At 49.6% G+C, this 21,553-nt stretch overlaps 1 protein-coding gene and 1 non-coding gene across 4 annotated transcripts in view; both read right to left on the bottom strand.

Annotated features, from left to right (window-relative positions):
- CYTH1 (cytohesin 1) overlaps positions 1 to 21,553 on the bottom strand; it is a 78,522-nt gene that overhangs the window by 1,909 nt on the left and 55,060 nt on the right. The window contains exons 2-13 of one of the 3 annotated variants that reach the window (XM_022589455.3): positions 20,236 to 20,318; positions 19,003 to 19,067; positions 16,934 to 17,000; positions 16,547 to 16,665; positions 16,152 to 16,232; positions 15,182 to 15,294; positions 14,088 to 14,236; positions 13,578 to 13,690; positions 8,282 to 8,360; positions 4,712 to 4,783; positions 3,651 to 3,805; positions 3 to 1,224 (exon numbers count right to left, since the gene is read on the bottom strand). In XM_022589455.3, the coding sequence (XP_022445163.1) occupies positions 1,113 to 1,224; positions 3,651 to 3,805; positions 4,712 to 4,783; positions 8,282 to 8,360; positions 13,578 to 13,690; positions 14,088 to 14,236; positions 15,182 to 15,294; positions 16,152 to 16,232; positions 16,547 to 16,665; positions 16,934 to 17,000; positions 19,003 to 19,067; positions 20,236 to 20,318 (1,208 nt within the window). In that variant the 3' untranslated portion in view covers positions 3 to 1,112. Of the gene's footprint in view, positions 1 to 2; positions 1,225 to 3,650; positions 3,806 to 4,711; positions 4,784 to 8,281; positions 8,361 to 13,577; positions 13,691 to 14,087; positions 14,237 to 15,181; positions 15,295 to 16,151; positions 16,233 to 16,546; positions 16,666 to 16,933; positions 17,001 to 19,002; positions 19,068 to 20,235; positions 20,319 to 21,553 lie in introns of those variants that run through there. The other 2 variants (XM_022589454.3, XM_022589456.3) reach the window with 2 other exon arrangements.
- Positions 12,153 to 12,256, bottom strand: LOC115803072 (U6 spliceosomal RNA). Its single transcript, XR_004023696.1, has one exon. It is a non-coding gene; the product is annotated as a U6 spliceosomal RNA (small nuclear RNA).

The raw sequence follows: 21,553 nt of genomic DNA, 5'->3' as shown, positions 1-21,553 counted from the left end.
AACACAGAAAAGGGGAGAAAGCAGAGGAGACTGAGGAACAGGACCAGGAGACACGACCCCAGGCAGGGGCTTCCTAGCAGCAGCCGTGCCCCAGACTCCCTCCCTGCTCGACTGTCCCTTTAAAGGCCACGTCACGGCATCAACCTTCACTGTGTCCACATGTGCCGTAAAAGACAAGTTTTGAGGGAGACACGTGGTACAGGCGACAAGGTCACTGTGGGGTGCTTATTGCCTATTTCAACCAAGTAATAAATTTAAGTTTAGGAATCCTCTACGCCCTCACAGCTGTGCTCTAACGCAGCAAAACAAGTGCAGTGCTTTAGTTCCGTCATGACAGTGGCATTTGTCTGGAACAGTGACCACCACACAACCCCGTGTGTCCCCTGCCACGTGGTGCATCTGATTGGCGGCCATCCTCTGTACCGAGCAACTTCTGAGTCCCCAAGAGCACCAGCTCGACAGCCAAGACCCATCACTGGGCAGTCAGGGCCCAAGCAAGCGGCCAGCAGCCTGCTCTGTGTCCACAGCCTGGTGGGGAGGAAGCCCAAGCAGCCCTTGCACTGGCCCCAGAGACACCAGCACAGGTGGTGATGGCAGGCCTCAGCCATCCGCCGTCCCTCTGTATTTGTCATTCTCCACTTTCAAGCAAGGTGTGATCCACGTTTTGAAGTTTAATTTGCTTTTCCTGAGACGTAGTATTCCAGGTGCCAAATAGCTTCTGGGCCAGTCACAAGCCCACATGACTGGGGACCGCACTTAACCAGGTGCATGACGGCTCCTGCGGGCTGACCGGGCCCCGTTCACAGAGAGGATGTGTCCGTGCGAAACAGCAACTCAGCTCCGGGGGAGGCAGGAGCTGGACAGGGCCCGGAACGCATCCTGAGGGACCCCGCCACGCAGGCATCTGGCCACTCGGAGTGCTCGGGAGGGAATCCTGCTTCCACCTTCAGAGCATTAGGGTGAGTCCACCTCCGCTTCCTGGGTGGGCCAAGCCCCCAGGGACACCGCGGGACATCTCCAGTCCACGTGACGGGGGCCAGGACACAGCGAAGTGCTTGGGGCTGGAAGCTCTGCCCCGGCCTTGCACATACATGTGCTTCTCACGGCCGTCCTCACATGGTCCCTGGAGACACTCCGCCCCAGCCCTGGGAAGGCAGAGCGGAGACGACACCGGGCGGCAGAAGCTCTCCCTCAGTGGCCACCGTCGCTGCGCTGCAGGTCTGTCTGCAGAGACACGCGATTCTGTGTGACCACGTGCCCAGAGCACCAGGACCGAGGTAGCTGGAAACTCCTGGGAAGAGCACTGATGAGAGAAAATGTGCCTGCAACTTGACCTTCTGCAAAACCTTTCCAGCAACGTCGTGAAGAACTTCCATCCAATCAGGTCCCTCCTCTGGCGCCTCTGCCCCAATATTTTCACTGGGAGAGCGTCAGAGCCAAGGGCGGCTGGAGCTGAGCGCCGCACGTGGAGGAGGACGGCTCCCCGAGTCAGAAGGCTTGGGTCTGTGGTTCGGGACAAGTGAATTCACCTCGCTGTGCCTGTGTCCTCATCCGTCACCTGGGGACAACCATCCTGCTGCACCCACCTTCCCAGGGCTCTGGGGAGGGTTAAGGGCGCTGAGCCGTGGAGCTGGAACAGTGTCTGCAACTCCCACAAGGAGATGAGGCCAGCTCCGGGCAGACCCCGGGATCCACCCCCGAGGAGGCTCTGCATTCACCTCGATGGAGGGACTGAACCATTCCAAGCATGACCGTAAGGAGGGCTCGGGTTCTCTGGCTACCGAAGTACAATGACATGAAAGGCAGAATGTACACCTGCAGACAGAGCCTTTTTGAAAGAACAATGAGTTGGGGGAGGCTACACACAATCCCCTGTCAACACATGCTCTGATGCCCTAATGATCATGCGGGACAGCACACAGACCAAAAGACACAGGAGACACGGTCAGCGTGCACACACAGGAAGTCGGTCCACACTAAAGAGGGCACTTCAGACTGGGCAAAATGGATTACTAAATGGTATCAGGACAATCAGCCACTCACTTGAGAAAATAAGGTTACATCCTTTACTTCAAACCACATGCAAAAAATACACTTCATAAGGATTAAAGAGTCAAGTATTTTTTTAAAAAAACGTGGTTAAAAAAAAAAAGGGTACAGGGACATGGGTAAGGCGGAGCTCTCCGTGGCCACAGGTCCCCAAGGCGCCGCTACTCCTCCACAGACCTCAGGGTGCGTCCAGCACAGAGGATCCCTGAGCCTCATTATTGGTGGTGACGCCAGAAACGCTGCGGTGCCTCATGGGCTCCGCGGCACGTGGGACGGCCTCTGATGACACCACACTTCCGACAGCCGTCCAGGCGGCGTGCTGAGCACAGCGCTGCACCCTCCGTCTCACCCTCAGAAGGGCCTTGTGCCTTAACACCATCATCCAGAAGGGGGCGGCACCGTCCCCGGGAGTCCTCAGGGAGCCCCGCCTCTCACTGCTGTGTGGTGAGCAAGCTGAGGGTCTGGGAGAGTCAGAGCGGGAACTCTGCACGGGCTGGCCTGACTCCGAACCGGTGCTCTCCTGTCCCGCCCTTCTGAACCGCACAACGTTCCAGAGGCTCTTTGTGTGGGAATGAACGACCTGCTCCTTCCCCCCACATCATCTCGCCCCCCTTCAGCCCTTTATTCACTATTTAACCCTGGCCCAAACACTACACTTGTTTTAGTAGAGGTGCCAAAAACACCACAAAAACTAGAGCATGCCCAGCCCCTCAGGAGCAGGCTGCGGCCCCGGTGGGAGAAGGCCCATCACTCGGGGCGACGCAGGACCCGCAGGGCCTTGGGCGCCGGTCAGTGCAGCCTCACTAGTCTCCTGGGGAAGCCTCGAGGCTCAGTAATGGGGACACCCTAAGGAAACGGCTGGGCCATGTCTGATGGGCGCAGCGCTGGCGGGGAGAGCGAGGATGCACTCCCAGGGGCAAGACAGGTGTGGTGATGGGCAGCGGGTGTGATGGCGGGCGGGGCAGGGTTCACAGAAGCCGTGGGGAGGAGGAGCTGCCGGGGCAGGACACCTCCCCCGTGAAACAGGTGCAGCGAGGGCCAGGAGGAGCCCTGGACCCCAGGATCCGTGTACACCTCCCTTATCCCAGAACCGCCACTTCCTCACAGCTCAGCAGGGAGTATGAGGCTCTGCCTCGCAACCCCGGATCACGGCCACGTGACTTTGACACGCATTCATTACTTACCCTCTATGGGCCTCAGTCTGCCCATCTGTAAATGGGACAACAGTGCCTCACAGGATTAAGAAATTATAAAAGGGAACGGTTACAATCCCCGCTGAGCTGCCACCATGAAGACGAAACCCACTTCCTAAGACGTGAAAAGGCCAGTCTGGCCAGTGGCACCTATGCCTATAAGCCTGCCCACCTGTCCCCTCTTTGGGGCCACGAGCTGCACTTGGGAAACCTAGATGTGAGGCGCACTCTTAAAAACGCTCAATGGTCAAGAATCCAGACACCCAGGGAAAAGCCACCGGGGAATCACAGTCAAACTACTCGCTAAGGATTCAGCACACAGGGCGCAGAGGCGGGATGGGCAGCCCACGGGACAGCTGGAGCGTCACTATCTGAGAGGCGAGGTCGCCAGCTTCACCTGCCACCTACTTGATGCACTTGATCCAGTCATCCTTCTCCTCAGGTGTTGGTGCTGAGATGCGGTACACCGTGTGGTTCCCCTCCACCACTCGCCCGTCAGCCTCCGTCTTACAGGCCTTAATCACTTGGTCTTTATTGTCGGGGATGTAAAGCTCAAAGCAGTTCTGAGAATTAAGAAAGAGAGGGAGAGAGTGACAACGATCTAAGAAAGCTGCTGACCAAGAAAAAAGTTAATTTCCCAAAAAGTAAATTTTTATTTCCAAAAAAAGAAAAAGTTAATTTATTTCTTTATTCTCACCTTCATAAAATATAGCCAACATATGTTTTCCCTTGGAAAAGAGGAGCCTAGAAGTGGAGCTCTGGAGGACGTAGGTTGTATACAAATAGGTTTCATTAGCAAAGACGTCGAGCGAATGATACACGTTAGCTCCACTCCTAATACATAGAAAATACGGAGCGAACTGCAGGTAACTTAGTGCCTTTTAAAGCCAAGCCAGCAATACGATATTCCAAAAGAGGAAGAATATTTATAAGCGATCTGAAGATCATAAAATAAGGGGTCCAATCATGAGAGCCTGATGCCTTTTAAGGAAGGACAATTCTATACCTCATGTGATATTCTGTAAATGACACTAAAGCTGATGGACAGAATGAAAGAGGTTATTTAGTCTCACCTTTGGCTTGAACTGTAAGGATAATTTTAAAAGTTAGGCTAACTTAAATTAAATCATATGAGTACTTTCGGGGTTTTTCTCAAGTACAGCTGACCCCTGAGTAAGGCGGGGGTGGGGGTGGTGCTGGCCTTCCACGCAATTAAGCATCCTGGTATGACCGACAGTCGGCCTCCGTCCGTACAGCAGTGCCTCAGCACCCGCGGACTTAGCCAAGCACAGATGGCACTCTACCGTAGGAGTTACCACGGAGAACAGTCCACGTGTCAGGGGACCCACACAGCCCCACCTTTGTTGTCCAAGGGTCAAATGTAAACCTCTGCAACTTCTTCCTGTATCAAACAGCTGCTATGCCCATCCCTTCTGTCCCCCCAAAACATCTCACCAAAAAATACTCACTGGTTTTTTGGAGTCTTCCACCTCCCGGATACTCAGGTTCTCTAATGGGATAATTCCACGGGGCTCCTTATCCTGCAGAAGAATTGGAGAGAGAAGACCTAACTGCTCAGTTTATGAACGCATGTCCTGTTACCTTCCTCACGGCAACTCAGCCCAGCTCCTGTGACTCCTCCACGACATGAAGTCCACAGAGCAGCTTTAAAAACAAGAAGAGGGTCAAGAAATGTGTGGGTGTTGTCAACATACCACATATGAATCCCTAAGACCGAAAAGCCTTTGGAGGAGGAGCTTCCACAGACGTTCTGAAAGAGTGAGTGTGACAAGAGCTGTGGGTGGCCCTCCCGTGGGGAACATGTAAGGCCCTTTCACACAAAAATTATCCTGCTTCTTTGTCTGGCCCGCCTACTCATCCTTCAAACCTCAGTTCCAGTGTCAGCAACCCTAGGAAGCTCAAGTCTCGCCCGAGGTGCCCCTGTTCTGCGCCCGCAACGCCTGGACTATAGTCGTGTCGCGTGTCACCAGCTTCCCACTATCTCCTGCCTCACCTCCCCCTCCAGACTGTAGGGTCCTCGAAGAGACACCGCCTGCCTGACAACCCCACCTGGACCAAAAAGCACCAAACTCCTGTCCAGAACAGAGCCCTGCGTCCCCTCACCCCCACTGGCCCTCCTCCAGGGCTTCCCATCTCAGCAAAGGCCACCCCCACACCTGCTGGGCCATCAGCCTTCACCTCTTCTCCCTGATGTCCAGACAACCAATGGCCAAAGACTTTGTCCCAAGTTCAACAGTTTAACCGGGCTATGCCTTGGCACCAAGCTTCCTAGGACAGATGTTCCTAAAATACCATATGCACTCTTTTGATTTGCAGATTCAGGTTTGTTTCTCCTTTTTAGGGAAATAATCTCATGACTTGTCTTTGCATTTGCGGGTCCCAGTCATTCTGGTATTGGGATCATCCTCATCTGTCCGCCGCACCTGTTCGCTGGCCCTTGTTTTTGGTTTTGTTTTTTTTTTGCGGTACGCGGGCCTCTCACTGTTGTGGCCTCTCCTGTTGCGGAGCACAGGCTCCGGACGCGCAGGCCCAGCGGCCACGGCTCACGGGCCCAGCCGCTCCGCGGCACGTGGGATCCTCCCAGACCGGGGCACGAACCCGCGTCCCCTGCATCGGCAGGCGGACTCTCAACCACTGCGCCACCAGGGAAGCCCCACCCTTAATTGTTTTAATGCTTGTCTTTCAGACACAATCTCTATGACTGTCTCAAGCCTTTCCTCTAGGATAGTGATTACATTTCTAGCGAATCATTCCTTAAAGTTTTAACTTATGTGTTAATAAATAAGTTATAATTCTACAATTATATAGTCATATTCTTAATATATAGTTTTGGTTCTCATTTAAGTCTGAAACTACTGGAGAGCCAGCTATTGGTGTTCTGGCCCACTTCCAGAGTCTCAGGAGAGAAGCGAGTGGAGGGAGCGCCCCCCTCAGACACCCCGAGCCCCAACTCTCCCCTGGGGTGCTGGTGTCCGGCATCTCTTGGAGCTGATGCTCACCGCACGCCCCCCACGGACAGTCCTCTTACATGAACACACACCCGGAGCTTTCACTGATATCGCAGAAAGTGAGTCCTGTTTTTCCATTTTTCTCGTTTCCCCGGTCTCTACCCTGCAGCAGACCTCACCACTCCTCCATCCAAAGCGGGAGGAGGGAAGAATTCCTACTCGGTTTACTTCTCCCAGACTTGGGCACGGGGAGGTCTGGGGCTGGTTGTGCCTGGCCACGCAGCAAGGGGCCTTCTGCTGGCTCCAGGCTGCGCCGCGGCCCCTGCTGCCTACTGTGAAGCGCAGTGAATGCGTTCTGCCCTTTCCTTATCCGGCTGCTATGTCCCCACTTCTTTCTACTAGATTTTTCCTCTTTGTCAGGTAATGTCTGTGTGGTTATCTCCACCTACCATCTTAACCCTGAGGCTCCCCCCTCAGCATCTTCAGAAACGTTTTCTCTGGATTCCCACTGTCTGATAAAATGCTGGTGTGCTGCTAGACTGAATTCAGGTAACGCCACCATGGTCGGCGTCATGAAGAACCACAAGATTCTAGAATCTCACTGCATTATCACTGAGACTGTCCCGGGACTTAGGGGTGCATTGTTTAGATGCCCTGCACATGGTTCATATTAACCCAGAGACCAGTGGAAAAGATTTAAACAAGATTTTAAAGATGTCACCAGTCTAGAAAAAACAGTTAATACATGGGGTGGGGGGACAGGGGCAAAACAGAAAGAAATTTACCAAGCTGTTCACAGTGGTACTTTGGGGGGTGAAAAAAAAAATCTATCTTTGTACTGTTTTGGGTATTTGAAATACAGTACTCTCATAATTGAAAGGATTTTAATAACAGAAAAGCAAAGCCAGTTGCAGAACTTAACGTGGCATGAGTTTAGCCCCCATAACACACAAAATCCTGGTCAGCATTCCCTTGGAAATTGCTGAGTGACTGAATTATGAGCTGACACTGTCATGACTCTCATTCCCCACGTGAGAAGCCACATCCGCACGACGTCTGCAAGCTGAAGAACCACAGTGTGGAACACAGTGGAAACCCGCTTCACCCCCAAGCTGCAAAGGGCCAGGCATGGACCTGCATCCTGGCTTCTACCAAGCTTCACACAAACACTGCCAGGACTCTCATCCCATCTTGCTCTACCTTTATTATAAAAGATACTTCTAAACCTTCGTTTTCTCAGTAGGATCTCAACTGCCCTGATTTTATTTAAGACACATTCCAGTGCTGCCAGTGGTATATGGTTTGCTCTTTCGATGACCAGGGAACAGGTCAGAAACGAGGGCCTCCAGCTGTGGGGAGCCCGTCTGAGCGGGATCCAACCTGAGGCTACCAACCTGCTGGGCCTCCTGGGGGCTCCTAGAGGGAGCTTCAGAAAAGGTTTTACTGTACAATCTTTATTCTCATAGACTCTGTACAATCTTTATTCTCATAGTATTGTAATTCCATTCCCACTAAATAAAAACCAACAAAACTTTCAGTTTAAGTAAACGTCAATTTCTTAAAACTCCAGGTAATCTCCCATTTCGTTTCACTTTCTTTTCCTCTATGACATATTTTGCCTCTTGGCTGTTTCTTCTAAATCAAGTGCTTCAGTATTTCTGCTACCACAGAATCACAATTACTTTTGTTTCCCTTTCAATGGGGCCACAAACTCTCTCTTGGCCATGGGTCCAAGTTCATTCTTTCTAGCTCGGCTCTACAACCCATTTCTAATGCCGTGTATGATGTTGTCTGCCACTGTCTCCTGGCCGGGCACATGGTGTCCCAATGGAGAAGTGGATGTCAGCTCTGAGCTACGGTTCCTGTGGCCAGACACCCCACACCACACCCGGGCACCCCTCTTGAGATTTGTCTTAGCCCTTCCACTTCACATAAACTCTCCTCCTGCCCCAAAGACGCAGCAGGACAAATCTGACTGTCTACCCCTGCGTCCTCCAACCCTGTCTCATTAGAGCTGTTTAAACACAAGGCCTGGTCCACCCCCGTCCCAGCTGACCAGCAGGCGCTCACCGTCGTGTATTCAAAGTAGTAAAGGCAGTTGTCAGTCAGAATGAACCAGCGTCTTTTCCAAGTCTTTACCCTGCCACCTGCAGAGCAAAGAGAGATGCATGTTGGATAGGAGTCAACCAGCCAGCGCAGGCTCCGGGGGGCTCGAAGCTCTGCCCCCAGAGAGGGTGCAGGACGAGGAAGCGGGGGCAAGGCGCCAGGAAGACACTGAGACCATGGCAGATTTACATCAGTAACGAGACACAGAGCCAAAACAGAAGCACCTTTCACAGCGTGAAAGTCTGTGGGTACAAGCAGAGCAAGCAAGTTGGGTGGCCCCCTGGAGATGACATCAGGACAGCAGATGAGAGCACGGGCTGGGGAGGGGGCTGGGGCGGTGATGGACCAGAGAAGCGTCAGCAGAAGCCTATGGATGCAGGTGGAAATGGGCAAACACAAGAGGAGGGGAGAGGGCCAGCCCCCTGGCTACGCTACACTGCTGGTCCACCAGCCCAGGGTTTTATCAGAACAGGACAGGAGGAGGAACCAGGAAGTAACACATTTTAATCCCCTCACAATCAAATCCAGTTTTCCCGGAACATGGAACCCAAGTTCCTTTGGTTTCACCTTCTACCCCACCTTCCTGACTGTAGTGCGTTTCTACACTGGCTTTTTAGGTTTCTGGGCCAGTGTCCTAAATTCCCCCAGAGTCCTGGGTGGGACAAAGCAGTATCCCTGGATCAGGGAAGAATCCACTGGTAAGCAGAGGTCCCTATTCAATTCTGGACTTCTCACCGGAATCTTGAAACAAAAATAACTGGAGGAGGAGGCCACAGGCCAAGTGAGCTCTCACGGGTGGCTGTGAGCTGTTGAAGGTTCCCTTAGTCCTTCTCAATATTTCTCAATAAGAAGAAACACCGGGGTCATGAAGTTATCCCAAGATGATACAAAGGAAGAGAAACTTCACTATGGCCTCGGTGACTGAAGGCACATCCTGCTCTCAACCTGACCATGAGCAAAGCCTTTCTTCTCCTCGACTTACACCGGGTCCAGGGAAAGCTTTCTGAACATGAACCATACGAAAGGCCTTCATGTGGTGAGATACACACAGCATTTCATAAACACTTCTTACTGCCCTGGACAGGATATGCTCTTTTGCTGACTTAACCTACAGAGAACATCACTTCTCCAATCCTCATAAAGAACAAGGACCACAGGGTGTAAATTTAGTGACCCCAGTCACGCTTCCTTGCTTGCCCCTCACCACAAACAGCTGAGCACAGGGTTTAGAGGGAGTATCTCCAGCTGCCAGGACGTGGCTGTGTGATCACGCCAGGTTTCCTCAAAGGATCCGACTGCTGGAGCAACGCAAATCCTGTCCCGGAAATGAAGTGTCCAGTGTCGGTCCTGGTAGCAGTTTTAAGGACAACTGGACTTGTGGGCCCCTCGCACGGCTCTGCTCGGACGCCCGAACTCTGAGAGGTTAAGCGACTGATCATGAATTGCCGAGGTTCTCAATGGCACCACCTCACGGAAGGAGTTTGGTCCTGAGCCAGCACGTGCTACGCCCCCACCCGCACCCCTGCTGCTGTCAAAGCGAAGACCGACTCGACTCTCTGCCCACAGCAACTGTCAGCTTCTGTGAGCACGTGCCTCTGGCCCCTAAGGCCCTAGGGCATGAATCAAGAGAACCATGGATGGAAATACGACATGCGTGAGGAAATGGGAAAGGCTGGGCAGAACCGAAATAAATCAGGAGGAGAAAGAACACAAGGAATATACTTAGAACTGGAGCTGATTTGTTATAAAAAGGAAACCCCCTTCCCCCTTTCAGAACCCGAGGAAGCAGCTCTTCTGCCTCTTGGGCCTTCACCCCCACACGGGGCTCAGCACACAGGACACCTCAACCCATGCCCACTGCCGTGCGCTCCCCTCACAGGACCACCCCGGGGCACCTGGGGCTCAGGAAGCCGTGGAAGAGGGGTCAGATGTCACAAGGAAGAAGATGGGAGGAAATCTAGGACAGAAAGCAAAGCCGGACAAATCCTCTCCCTGGTGATGAAAGCTTGGCTATTTCATTTCCCGACAACCTGCTGCATTAACGAGACCCCTACCATGAAGCATCACGCGGTCCCAGGGACACATTTCATGTTGAAAGGGAAACAGACATGAAACAAGCAGACAGACCGATGCGCGCACCTAGGACAGTCCCTGAGGAACTCACAGGACCACCTCCCAGCCTGCGGGCCTCTACCCCGTAGATGTAAAGGCCAGACGCTGGCTCCCCCGGAGCTGGGTGGAAACCACCTGACAAGGCCCGGAAACGTTTCATAAATGTCAGTGCTGGGGCCGTTCTTTCCCTTGAGGCTCTGCTCAAGTGAGGCTGAAGCAGACACCTGGGGACTTCCTCATCTAGAAAACATGTTTCCCTGAATCAGCAAGTGGAGAGCAGATACCAACGACATAACTATGAGGCCAATTTGGGGGTTTGAACGATGACTCATTGAAAAAGAGGAGGGAGAAAAACAAAACAAAACATAAAAAACAGAGCCGAGGTTGTAATGCCCTCCCCTAAAACACAGGAGATTAAACGGAAGGACTTCAAGAAGGGATTTGGGGGTTTTATCTTTTCTAACTTTACCTGGCCTCATTCTGAGTTTAAGAAACACCATTTCCCTTTTTCATGCAAAGGCAAATGTCCTATGTTGTCTAATTTACTTCTTTTCCTACTTTGCTCCTCTGGTCACGGCACGTGTGCGTGAGCACACGGCTGCGGGAATCACAACCTCCTCCTCTCCTCCACTTCAGAAATCTCTGAAGTTCCTGAGTGTCAATTTGAGTCAGTAATATAGCATATGCCTGGCCAAATAATTCCGAGAGACAATTCAGTGAATACTTTGTCTGCGTTTACAAATCCACTCTTAGTGTGTTTTCTTGCACTACTGCACTCAGGAAAGTTCAAATTGTCCCACATCTGGGTGCCCAGCTGTTGGATGCACTATGCACTACCCCTCCAAGGGAAACATGAAAATCACTCCGCACCCCCAATCCTGACCAGTTCCCTAGGGACTGTACGGTAAGTTAGAAGCAGCATTAACACTACCACCAGCAATTTAAAACAAAATAATCAAAAATAACAAAATAAGAAAACGCTGCAGCGATTACAGTGGCCTGGGCAGAGCGAGCGAGCAGGTTGAGGGGATTACATACCTCCTGGAGTTTGGGGCAAGGAAAAGGAGAGCCAAAATCATGGAAACATACAAATGAGGGAGAAAAGAAAATTAAAACAAAGAAATTAAACCCGACTCCTTAACCTTAAGGTGCACTGTATTAGTCATTCATGTCTGCCTTGTGGGGACGGGACATAAAGACAGTAACAGGGCAAATGCCACTGTCCGGCGTGTGAATGAGGGGCTGGCCTCATCTGCCACATCCCATCTGGTAAAGACAAGATCTGAGGCACCACCAAAATCCTGGCCTCAAAGATGCCACAAATCAGCTCTCACCAAGCTGACGTTTATTAGTATATCCTGAATCCAGAGCAAAGACAGTGAAGATTACTTTGGGGAAAATTAAATGTCTCTCTTCGGATGGCTACCTCTTTTTAAAGTGTGTGTAAAAATGCTCACACACAAGCCTGTGAATACATATGTACATATGTGTATACACAAGAATACATAATCTTATGGTTATATGCATACACAGACATATACACACAATTGCAGACAGCTGGAAGGCCTGCCTTCTGTGGCACACACATACGAAGGGGTGATTTGAAGTGTGCTACAATGAAAACACAATGTGAAGAGTTTAGGAGGGTTTGGTGGAGGTCTGGAAAAAGTAATGCAATGACCTAAAAACGAGTCTCACATTTAGTTAAATTTTTTTCTTTTTAAAAAACATGGGATGCCTCATGAATTTACATGTCATCCTGGTGTAAGAACCAAGATAATCTTCGTACTGTTCTAATTTTACTATCTGGGCTGTCAAAGCTAACACTTAGTATTAGCATTTAAACAAATTTCGCTGGAGGGGGAAGCAAATCCAAACCTGGATGCACTTTTAAATTTTCCAGCAGGTTCCCTTTTAACTCTAGCCACTTGGCAATAAAGATGCAGAGCAGAGTGGCCACCTCTGGGGTGAGTAATTTTAGAGCCTTAACTTCGAAGATTCTCCTGGCTTAAAGATACATGAAACGTTGACAAATTCAAGAGACGTTTAACAACTCCGACCAGTGAGGTGGTGCTTAAGGAGAATTTATGAACTGAGTCATTGTGTATAAACCCGAGGACTTAGGATATGCTTTTAAAAGGGAATACAAATCCTACTGCCATCTGAACGAGTCAGAAATTGAAGATCTCATTTCAGCGCTTCCCAGATGTGTCAATAATGGCATAGAGTGTAAGGACTTCTAATCTCACTGGGACCAGGAGCTGAAATGGTAGAGGAGGATCATTCTAATGACACCTCCTGATAATGCAGGAACCCACACATCAAAAGGCCAAGGCAGAAGAAAACAGGGGAAAGTACTCTCTCAGTGGCCAAAAAATTAACATCGTTACGTCTGGGGGCTCTCTCTGCATTCTGAAACGGTTAATGAAATAATCACATGTGCATATGAATGTGTATAAAAACCTTCCTTTTGGTTACTTTGTCACCTTCGTGGCAAGGCGTGACCACAGATCTCAGCAATACAAGCTCACTTTTGGCAGAGGGAACAAGAATAATTTTTAATTTTTCTGAAGGAACAAAATCATTAACGTGGCTGATTTGTATTGGAAAGGAGGGGGGGAAAAAAAAACCAGCGCCCAAGAATGAGTAAGAGTGCCGTGGATTGCGCTGCAGCCAGGGCCTCGGGGTTGCCATGCACGCTGCCTGTGGGGAGCCAGACGCAGAAGGAAGTGATGATGCACCGGGGTGGGGGAGGCGGGAGCACCGGATACAAACTTGTGATGGGAAGTAGAGAGAAGGGCACAGCTGGCCGCCCTCCCAGTGGTCCGGGAAGGGAAAAGGACCAGGTAGGTCCTCCGGGAAATGCCCCAGAGAGGAAATGTGGAGCGCAAACACATGTAGGCAATATTTATGCGGGCAAGCCTATCCCCAGGAGTCTCTGTGCGTCCCATGGGGCACTAGCCGTGCATTCCTTCCCTTCTGGACGCGGCCTTGTTAGAACAGTACGAATTCATACCAAAGACTCTCCCTAGCGCCTCCTGCACCAACCCCCTTTTCCCCACAGTGCAGGCTCGGGTTGGCGAGCGTGCACACACACGTTCTTTTTAAGTTTCTGCGTTAGAAGCCCTAACCCAGACGGCATCACTTACCGAGCTTCAATAGCCAGCCTTCTCGGTCTGGGTTGAAGAAAGTGTGAGTAAGGTCATTCCCATCATCTTCTGGGATTTTAAAGGGTTCGTTTTTTATGCTCTCATACAGATTCTGGGATAAAAGATGACACTGCATGTCTCTGATCCGAGAAATACCTCTCCTCCCGCCCTTTCCCACCATTCGTTTAATAAGTGTCACTGTGTGCCACACACTGGTGGCATGGAGAACATCTCTCCCTTTAGGGGCTCACAGAGACAAGAGAAATAAGACGCCTAATGGACAATTAAGAAAGAAAAGAGATCAGCCCGACTTCCATTCGAGCCTTTAGTTTCAGATTTATAAACCACTTTCCCCCACTGACTCCTCACTGGGCCTCACTACCAATTTCTTAATGAAATTCACATAATTATGTGTATGGTCCAAGTAGACACTGGATGATCCCACGTCCCCCCCGTCCCCTCCATCAGCACCGCCCGGGACCACAGTCTTGAATCAGCGCCAAACTCACCCGGAGCAGCTCCTCGGGCAGGTCTCCCCCGTCGTTGATGCCTCGATTCATGGCAATGAACCTCTCCACGGTGGGCTTGTCTTTGACATTGGGGTTATGCAGGCTGGTGTTCAACATGATGATGGCAAATGAGAGGACATAACACGTGTCTAAAAGAGAAAAGCAAAATCCGATCGGAAACATCCCACCCGAAAGAACATGAAACTCCGGATGAGATAGAGAATAAAAAGCAGTGCTCTCAGGGCTTCCCTGGTGGCGCAGTGGTTGGGAGTCCACCTGCCGATGCAGGGGACACGGGATCGTGCCCCGGTCCGGGAGGATCCCACATGCTGCGGAGCGGCTGGGCCCGTGAGCCATGGCCGCTGAGCCTGCGCGTCTGGAGCCTGTGCTCCGCAACGGGAGAGGCCACAACGGTGAGAGGTCCGTGTACCGGAAAAAAAAAAAAAAGCAGCGCTCTCAAAAGAATGGGCAAAATCCATGCGCTTGGGTATGATCTAACTGAAAGGTTATATACTGCTCACTGAAAAGAGCAAGGCACGGGAAAGAACATAAAGCATTCAAGACTTAAAGACGTTTATTTCTTCAGATTGTAAAAGAAGAACACATACACCATAGAAAACCAGAAAAGCACAACGTATAAAAAAGAAGATATAAACTACCTATAATCTCACCACCTAGTAAGAACTTATTTTGCTTTCTCACATAAATGTGCCTACGTGTAAGGTATCACAAATGTATCTCACAGATACAGACTGTAACACAATTAGAATGAAAACAGATACATAGTTTTGAAGTCTGCTTTTTGGCTAATCTTATTAGCATTTTTCCATGTCAATAAAGCCTCTTTTTAAAAACATGAGTTTTAATAGTTGCATACTTCATAATTCAGAGGTACCATAACTTACATTCTTACTACCTTATTGTTAGAATTTGGATAGTTTCCAACCTTTTACTATTATAAATACCATTTAAAGCAACGTTCTTAGGCAAGAACCTAAGCCCTTTTGTTTTAGAAATGACCTAGTACCTAGAAGAGAACCTGACAGGCACTGCCAACCACAGGAGAGGACGCCCACCGCCGCCCCCCCGCTCACCTGTGGACTGGAACACCCCGTGGTTGCACTGACAGTAGCGCTGGGCAAACGCCTCCATCATCCGGTCAATCTTCTGGGCCTCTCCCGGCAGCCGGAAGCTCCACAGGAACTGCCTAGGAGGTGAAGACAGGGCAAGTTATGGGACTTGGGGAGATAATTTGTTTCTCTGTGAATGATTTCTGCGGCAAAGGGTGACATGGGGGACTTCAGCCTTCTGTCAAGTAACTCTGAACAGATGCAGACTAACTACTCCACATCACCATTCTCTCGATCGGAGAGAATGTATTTAGAAAACAATTAAGATTTTCCTATTCAAAAGAATGGTTCTCCTCCTCAGACTGATACACAAGACTGAAATACAGATAATGCCCATTTTAAAAGAACTCCAATTTCCAGAAAAAAAGATGACATAGCAGGAAAAGAGATTTTCTATCAAAGCATTCAAGACTAATCCCTTTAAGTCAAAGAGAGACCTGTGGTCAACAGATTTAATTCTGGATTATTTTCATCAATCTAAATGACAACACAAAAGATGATATTATTTACACTAACGGCAGTGAAAATACCAAATGACAATTTCTCAAAAGACACAGGTAATAGATTTAGCAAAAAAATTAACGTTGAGTTTTTTCCTTCTAAAATGAAGGGCATACTATCTACTTCCTATTCCAGGGCAGGAAATTAAAGGTTTTCTAAAGCGAAATCGGGAAAGATTCCAAGTGTAAACATCCATTTCCAAAATGTTAAATGAAAGACCTGAGGAACAGTTTTGCAAAATCTGCTTTCAATTTAATTCCCTTTAACCATCCAATCATTTCAATCATAGGCCAACAGACTACTTTCCTTTAAGATGCTTTGAGATACTCAAATAACCACCAAAGGTAAATTTCATTAAAATGCCACACAGGGCAGACGCATAAGCAAAGGCCCGCCTCCCGCTCCAAAAGTTGCTAGCTGTGAACACACTCACCGTAAGGCCTGGACAAGGTTGAGATCAGTGAACTCATGTAGCTCCACAAACGCATGAAGAACCTGGATGTTAAACTCATCTCTAGCAAGCGAAACAAAAGATACGGGGGTGGAGGGGAGAGCAGAAGTCAGACACTGATGCTGAGAATCCAAGGTCATCCCGACCCCCAGCCAGGCCGCCTCCCACGCTGAGCGCCGCGGCCCCGTGGCCGGGGCGGGGAGGCAGCCATCTACCTGCAGCTCTCTGTCTGCTAGCTGAACACAGGAGGAGTCCTTCCGCCCCCAAGCTGCTGTTCCCCAGCACCCCTCGGGACAAAGCTCAGAGCATCATGGAGTTTGTTTCTCTAGGTAACTAACTGCTGACCAACCTACCACAGGTGTCTCCGGAGGCCTTACCTCTCCCCCAGGTAGTCACCGATGGCTGTTTTGTTGAGCCCTTCACCTTTATACAAGAACTGGGCGATGTCTTCACAAGTGTTCTTCAGCAGATCATTCTCTATTAAGAACTGGATCCCCTGGAAAGACAGCAAAGATGCCAATGGTGCCTTAGACCCCAAGAAGGTTCGGAAAGGAGACAAGGGCGCAGGAAGAACGGGTATGGGTGCTCTGGACACAGAGGAAGTATCTACTAAGTAATTCCAAGTTCTGCAGGAAGCAGGGCTCACATGAGCTGCACTCTACAAACAGGCAGGTAAGCCGTCTTAGTGCCCCTGGGTTCCAGCTGACACCACGGAAACCGCCACCTTACAGACTATGGGCTCTGGCTGCTGACTTTCCACTTACTTTTTTAGGATCCATGTTGAATTTTTTCCTGCCCATGGCTACCTGTTTGTTCCTCTGCATGTTTTTCCTGTAAAACAACCACCACAGCCATTTGAGTACTCCAGGTATTCGAGAATTTCTGAAAGACTGATATGACCCCCACACGCGTCCACTGATTTGCAGGGATTTCTGAGATTTATCCAGGAAAGCACAGGCACACTTAGGTCTAACTATGGAAGGACACTGAAATCCTGACCCTGGCCCCAGGCTCATTTGTTCCTTCTACCGCAGTGGGTTTCTTTTTTTAACATGATTTTTTAAAACTTTATTGAGGTATAGTTTACATATCATATAACATACCCATTTTGAGTGTACATCTGAGTGATGTTCAGTAAGTTTACTGAGTTGTGCAACTATCACTATAATCCAGTTTCAGAGCATTTTCAAAACCCTAGAAGTGTATGCTATGTAAGTTAATAGGTTATTGCCTCAATCTGTTCGTCCATTCATCTGCTGGTAGACATTTAAAGCTAATTCCAGTTTTTGGCTGTTTTAAATAAGAACGCTGTAGATATCCTCGTGCATGGGGGCACGCTCTCATTTCTCTTGAGTAAATACCTGGGAGCTGAATTGCTGGGCACAGCACGGATATATGGTCAACATTATGAGAAACTGCCATCCCGTTCTCCCCAGTGTTTACACGGCTTACTCTCACCAGCTCTCGGCAACTCGAGACGCCACCTGTCTATTTAATGCCAGCCGTCTTAGTGGGTGTGAAGCAGCATCTCCTTATGACTAATGATACTGAGCATTTTTCATGTGTCTATTATACGTATAGAAGTGTTCAAGCTTTTTGCCCATTTTTTAGTTAAGCTGATTTATTTATTTATTTGTTTGTTTGGCTGCGCTGGGTCTTAGTCGTGGCACACAGGATCTTCGTTGCCGCGTGCGGGGTCTTTTTTAGTTGCGGCACGCGGGATTTTCAGTTGCAGCATGCGGGATCTAGTTCCCTGACCAGGGATCGAACCGGGGCCCCCTGCATTGGGAGCGCAGAGTCTTAACCACTGGACCGTGAGGGAAGCCCCTAAGCTGTTTTTTTATTAGTAAGTTTTATGTGTTCTTTCTATAGATATTCTGGATACAGGTCCTTTTTCAAATTTGGGTATTGCAAGTATTTTCTCCTCATCTGTGGTTTGCCTATTCATTTCTTTTAAGAGTATATTTTATAAGAGCAGAAATTGTGAATTCTGATGAACTCCTAGTTGTCCATTTCTTTTAAGCTACAATTGTTCTGAATGGCAAGTAAGAAAAGCTGCAATTCAGAACTGACAATGCTGTGCCTGGATGTGATGAGCTGGCGGCCCATTTCTGCAGCACATGCAGCTTCACTAATCCCCGATGGCCCTGCTGCACAAGTTTAAAGTAACAAAATCAGACAGTCTCATGAAGCCAGACAGGGAGACCCAGGCTTAGCAAAATACAGACGCGGAGTGAATCAGAAATAGCCCATTTACGACATGAAGCAGTTAGAAAATGGCCTGGGAACCCCATTCAAAATTAAACTCTCAAAGCAGCTAAGATTTCATGTAGTTAAAAGAAGAAAATAACCTGCAGACATCCCTTGTCACTTTGTGCTATAATCTCATTTCTACGTCCTCTTCTCTTAAGTCTTAGGGAGGCACCAGCAAGCTTATGATGACACCCAGACACAACTGGGCCTCCAGCCTTCGGGAACTGCACTGGCAGCATCCATTAAGCTTTTCCTTTACCCAAAAAGGAAAAACAGAAACTCTAGAATAGGTACACAGTGGACAAGAGAAGGGAAGAAATAGTTCACATGATAGTTTAAGGGCTACTTAAGGCTTTGGGGGACCTGCCAAGTTCTCCAGTTCAGCCTTTCCAACAATGTCAAAAGCCCTCACATTTAGAAGTCCCCGTGCTAAAGGCAAAAAGTATGGTTACATACATGCTTGCTAGGCAAAGAGGGCAGAAAACACACTTTCTTCTTAAATACACCACGTGTGTACAATTGCAGGCTGGCACTTGGCGATGCTACAACCACAAAACCACCTGGAAGAGGACAGACTCACCTCTCTTCTGTGGACCCCAGGTTTTCAATTTCATTAGCTACTTCTGCTATCTCATCCTTCAGCCTCTGCAAAACACACAGCCCAGAATTACCAGGAGGAAGATACAGATCTAATTAAAATCTCTAAAATCTCGCACAACTCCCTCCAACCAAAAACTAAAATAAAGCAAAATGAAATTAAATAAGATGATGCCCCCCCAAAATCTAAACATTTTTGGAAAATTCATCTATTCAACAAATATTTCTTGGGTTCCTACCAGATAGTAAACATTCTAGGAAATACAAAGGTGAAAAAGATACCTCCTGACCACAAGGAGTTTAGTCTAGGACAGAAATTTATAATCATACACACTATGTACAATATGTATTTTTCCACTGAAAACGGCAGCCTTAACACAGTCTGTTGGAGCACATCCGCAGCTCACTGAACAGCGGGTGACAGAAGATTCCCAGGATAAACCACTCCCCGCAACGCCCAGGCTGCCCGGCCAGCAGTGCTGGTGCTGGGCCAACAGTGCCGCCAAGTGGCTGGCAAAGGGAACGCTGATCCCAGCTCTGCCTTCCACCCCTCCCCCATCTAAGCAGGCCCTCAGAGTGGACGACCGTCACGCTGGAGGGGGCTCTGAGTGAAGAACTGCGAAGCTTTCCCAGCACTTACCAGTGAAGGAGGAATCAAAGAACTAGGGCCACAGCAAAGTATACTCACACCAACACTGGAGCATGCCCAGTCTTTCCGACGATACACTTCGCAGCTTGGCGTTACAGGGTGTTACAGGGTGTACCCCCTCCCGTCCCTGCCCCTGAGCTCTCAAATGTGTTACACAGCAGAGAATTCTAAAAGAATTGGCTTCCCCAGGGGCTAAATAATCCAACTAATGGCAACCTATCAACAGGTGTTTTCATTCCTATTTTACAGAAAAAGAAACTGAAGACCAAAGAGGCAAAATTCTCTATTTAGAATCGCCCTGCCAGAAAGTGGCCACCAGGACGTGGACATGGGTCTACATAACCTGAAGCCTGGGTTCTAGTCGCAGTCAGGAGACCTGTCACTCTAGCCTGACAGCCGGCCAGCTGGGTGCAGCTTACAGAGCACTCCTCCTCTCTGAGATTCCACTCTCACTTGTTAATAAGCAAAGCTGGCTATCAATACCTGCACTTTATCAGAACTGTGGTGAGACCAAGGCAGAAGGTGTCACGAGAAGACACCTGGTCGAGGTGGCTGCCCAGCTCCTACCTGGATGTCGGCCAGCAGCTCCTGCTTCCTCCGCCGAATGTTCTCCAGCTCCTGGCGCTCCTCTGCAGTCAGGTCACTGGGAACTACAGAGAAGGAGGGAAGGATTACTAAGAAAGCTTTTCCTCGCCAAAAATAAATACAATCCAGAGACGGAAAAGGACAAAGGTACCACGGAAGAGGTGAGAAGCCAGTGTCGGAAATGAGCGACTGCTGGGGACGGATCTGGCTCCCATTCTCCGTCAGGATTACCAAGGTTAGAAAGGATAGTGGATCACAGAGAAGAGCTCTGATAAAGGAACAGTTGTCACAAAAAAACAAGAGAGAAAAGGCTGCCTGAGATGAGATGAGATGAGGTTGGCTAGGAATGAAAGAGGAGGACTGCGGGCCAGGCCCTGGCCATTTCCATCCTGAGGGGTGGGGGGCTCAGGCCGCTGGTTAATCCATCTCTCTAGGCCTCAGCTCCCTCACTGGGTCCAGCCCCGACACAGGGCAATGTCCATGACCCTAGCGGGGAGGGGGAGGCAACAGAGAGGCAACGTGAACGACAGTTTTGTGCCATTCTGGAGGGGGAAGGGGAGAGACTAGTATGTACAGAGAAAAAAAAATCTAGAAGGACACACCCCCAAACTGAAACAATGTTTAACTCTGAGGATGGGGTTATGGGGACTTTTCTCTCTGCTTTATACCCTTTAACATTTTTTGAATCATATTTTTAAATGAGCTCTTATCATCAGAACAAAGTTACTTAATTCCCCGTCACAGTTCTCACCACAAAACGCCTCCTCATTCCTCAAGACTCCATCTCCTCTAAAAGCAGGGGCTCAGGGTAGGTAGGCCCTACAACGGCCCTTCTGAGTGTGCGGGCAGCCAGGGGTCGATGGAAGAACAGGCGTTGGCATCAGGCACGCCTGGCTCCAATCCCAGATCCATCCCACCACACGGCACTCAGGCCACTTTGCACAGTTACTGAACCTATTCAGGCCGCGTTCACCACCAATAAAATGGGGACGGACACCCTCGCCCATGCACTGGCTGCTGTGAGGGTGAAGTCCCACAGTCACTGAAGTGCGCCCCATCCCGCCTGGGGCTTAGGAGGGGCTCACAAGTGTTGGTCCCATTCCCTTGGGGGCCACAGCAAAGGGCCCCATGTTGCCAGATGGGGGGGGGCAGTACCCGGATGCTCCCATCCTTCGCGCAGGTGCCTCAGTAAGTGAGAACTGCTCCGTATGATGTGGTGGCCACAAGCCAAGTGTGGGTAGTAAGCACTTGAAATGTGATTAGCCCACTTTCAGATGGGCTGTGTGTGTAAAATACACAC

The sequence above is a fragment of the Delphinapterus leucas genome, chromosome 19 (genome assembly GCF_059928025.1).
Source record: "Delphinapterus leucas isolate spDelLeu-1000000601 "Yukka" chromosome 19, BTC_Dleu_Yukka2, whole genome shotgun sequence".
Lineage (NCBI taxonomy): Eukaryota > Metazoa > Chordata > Mammalia > Artiodactyla > Monodontidae > Delphinapterus > Delphinapterus leucas.
This window is presented reverse-complemented; position numbering and strand designations above follow the sequence as displayed.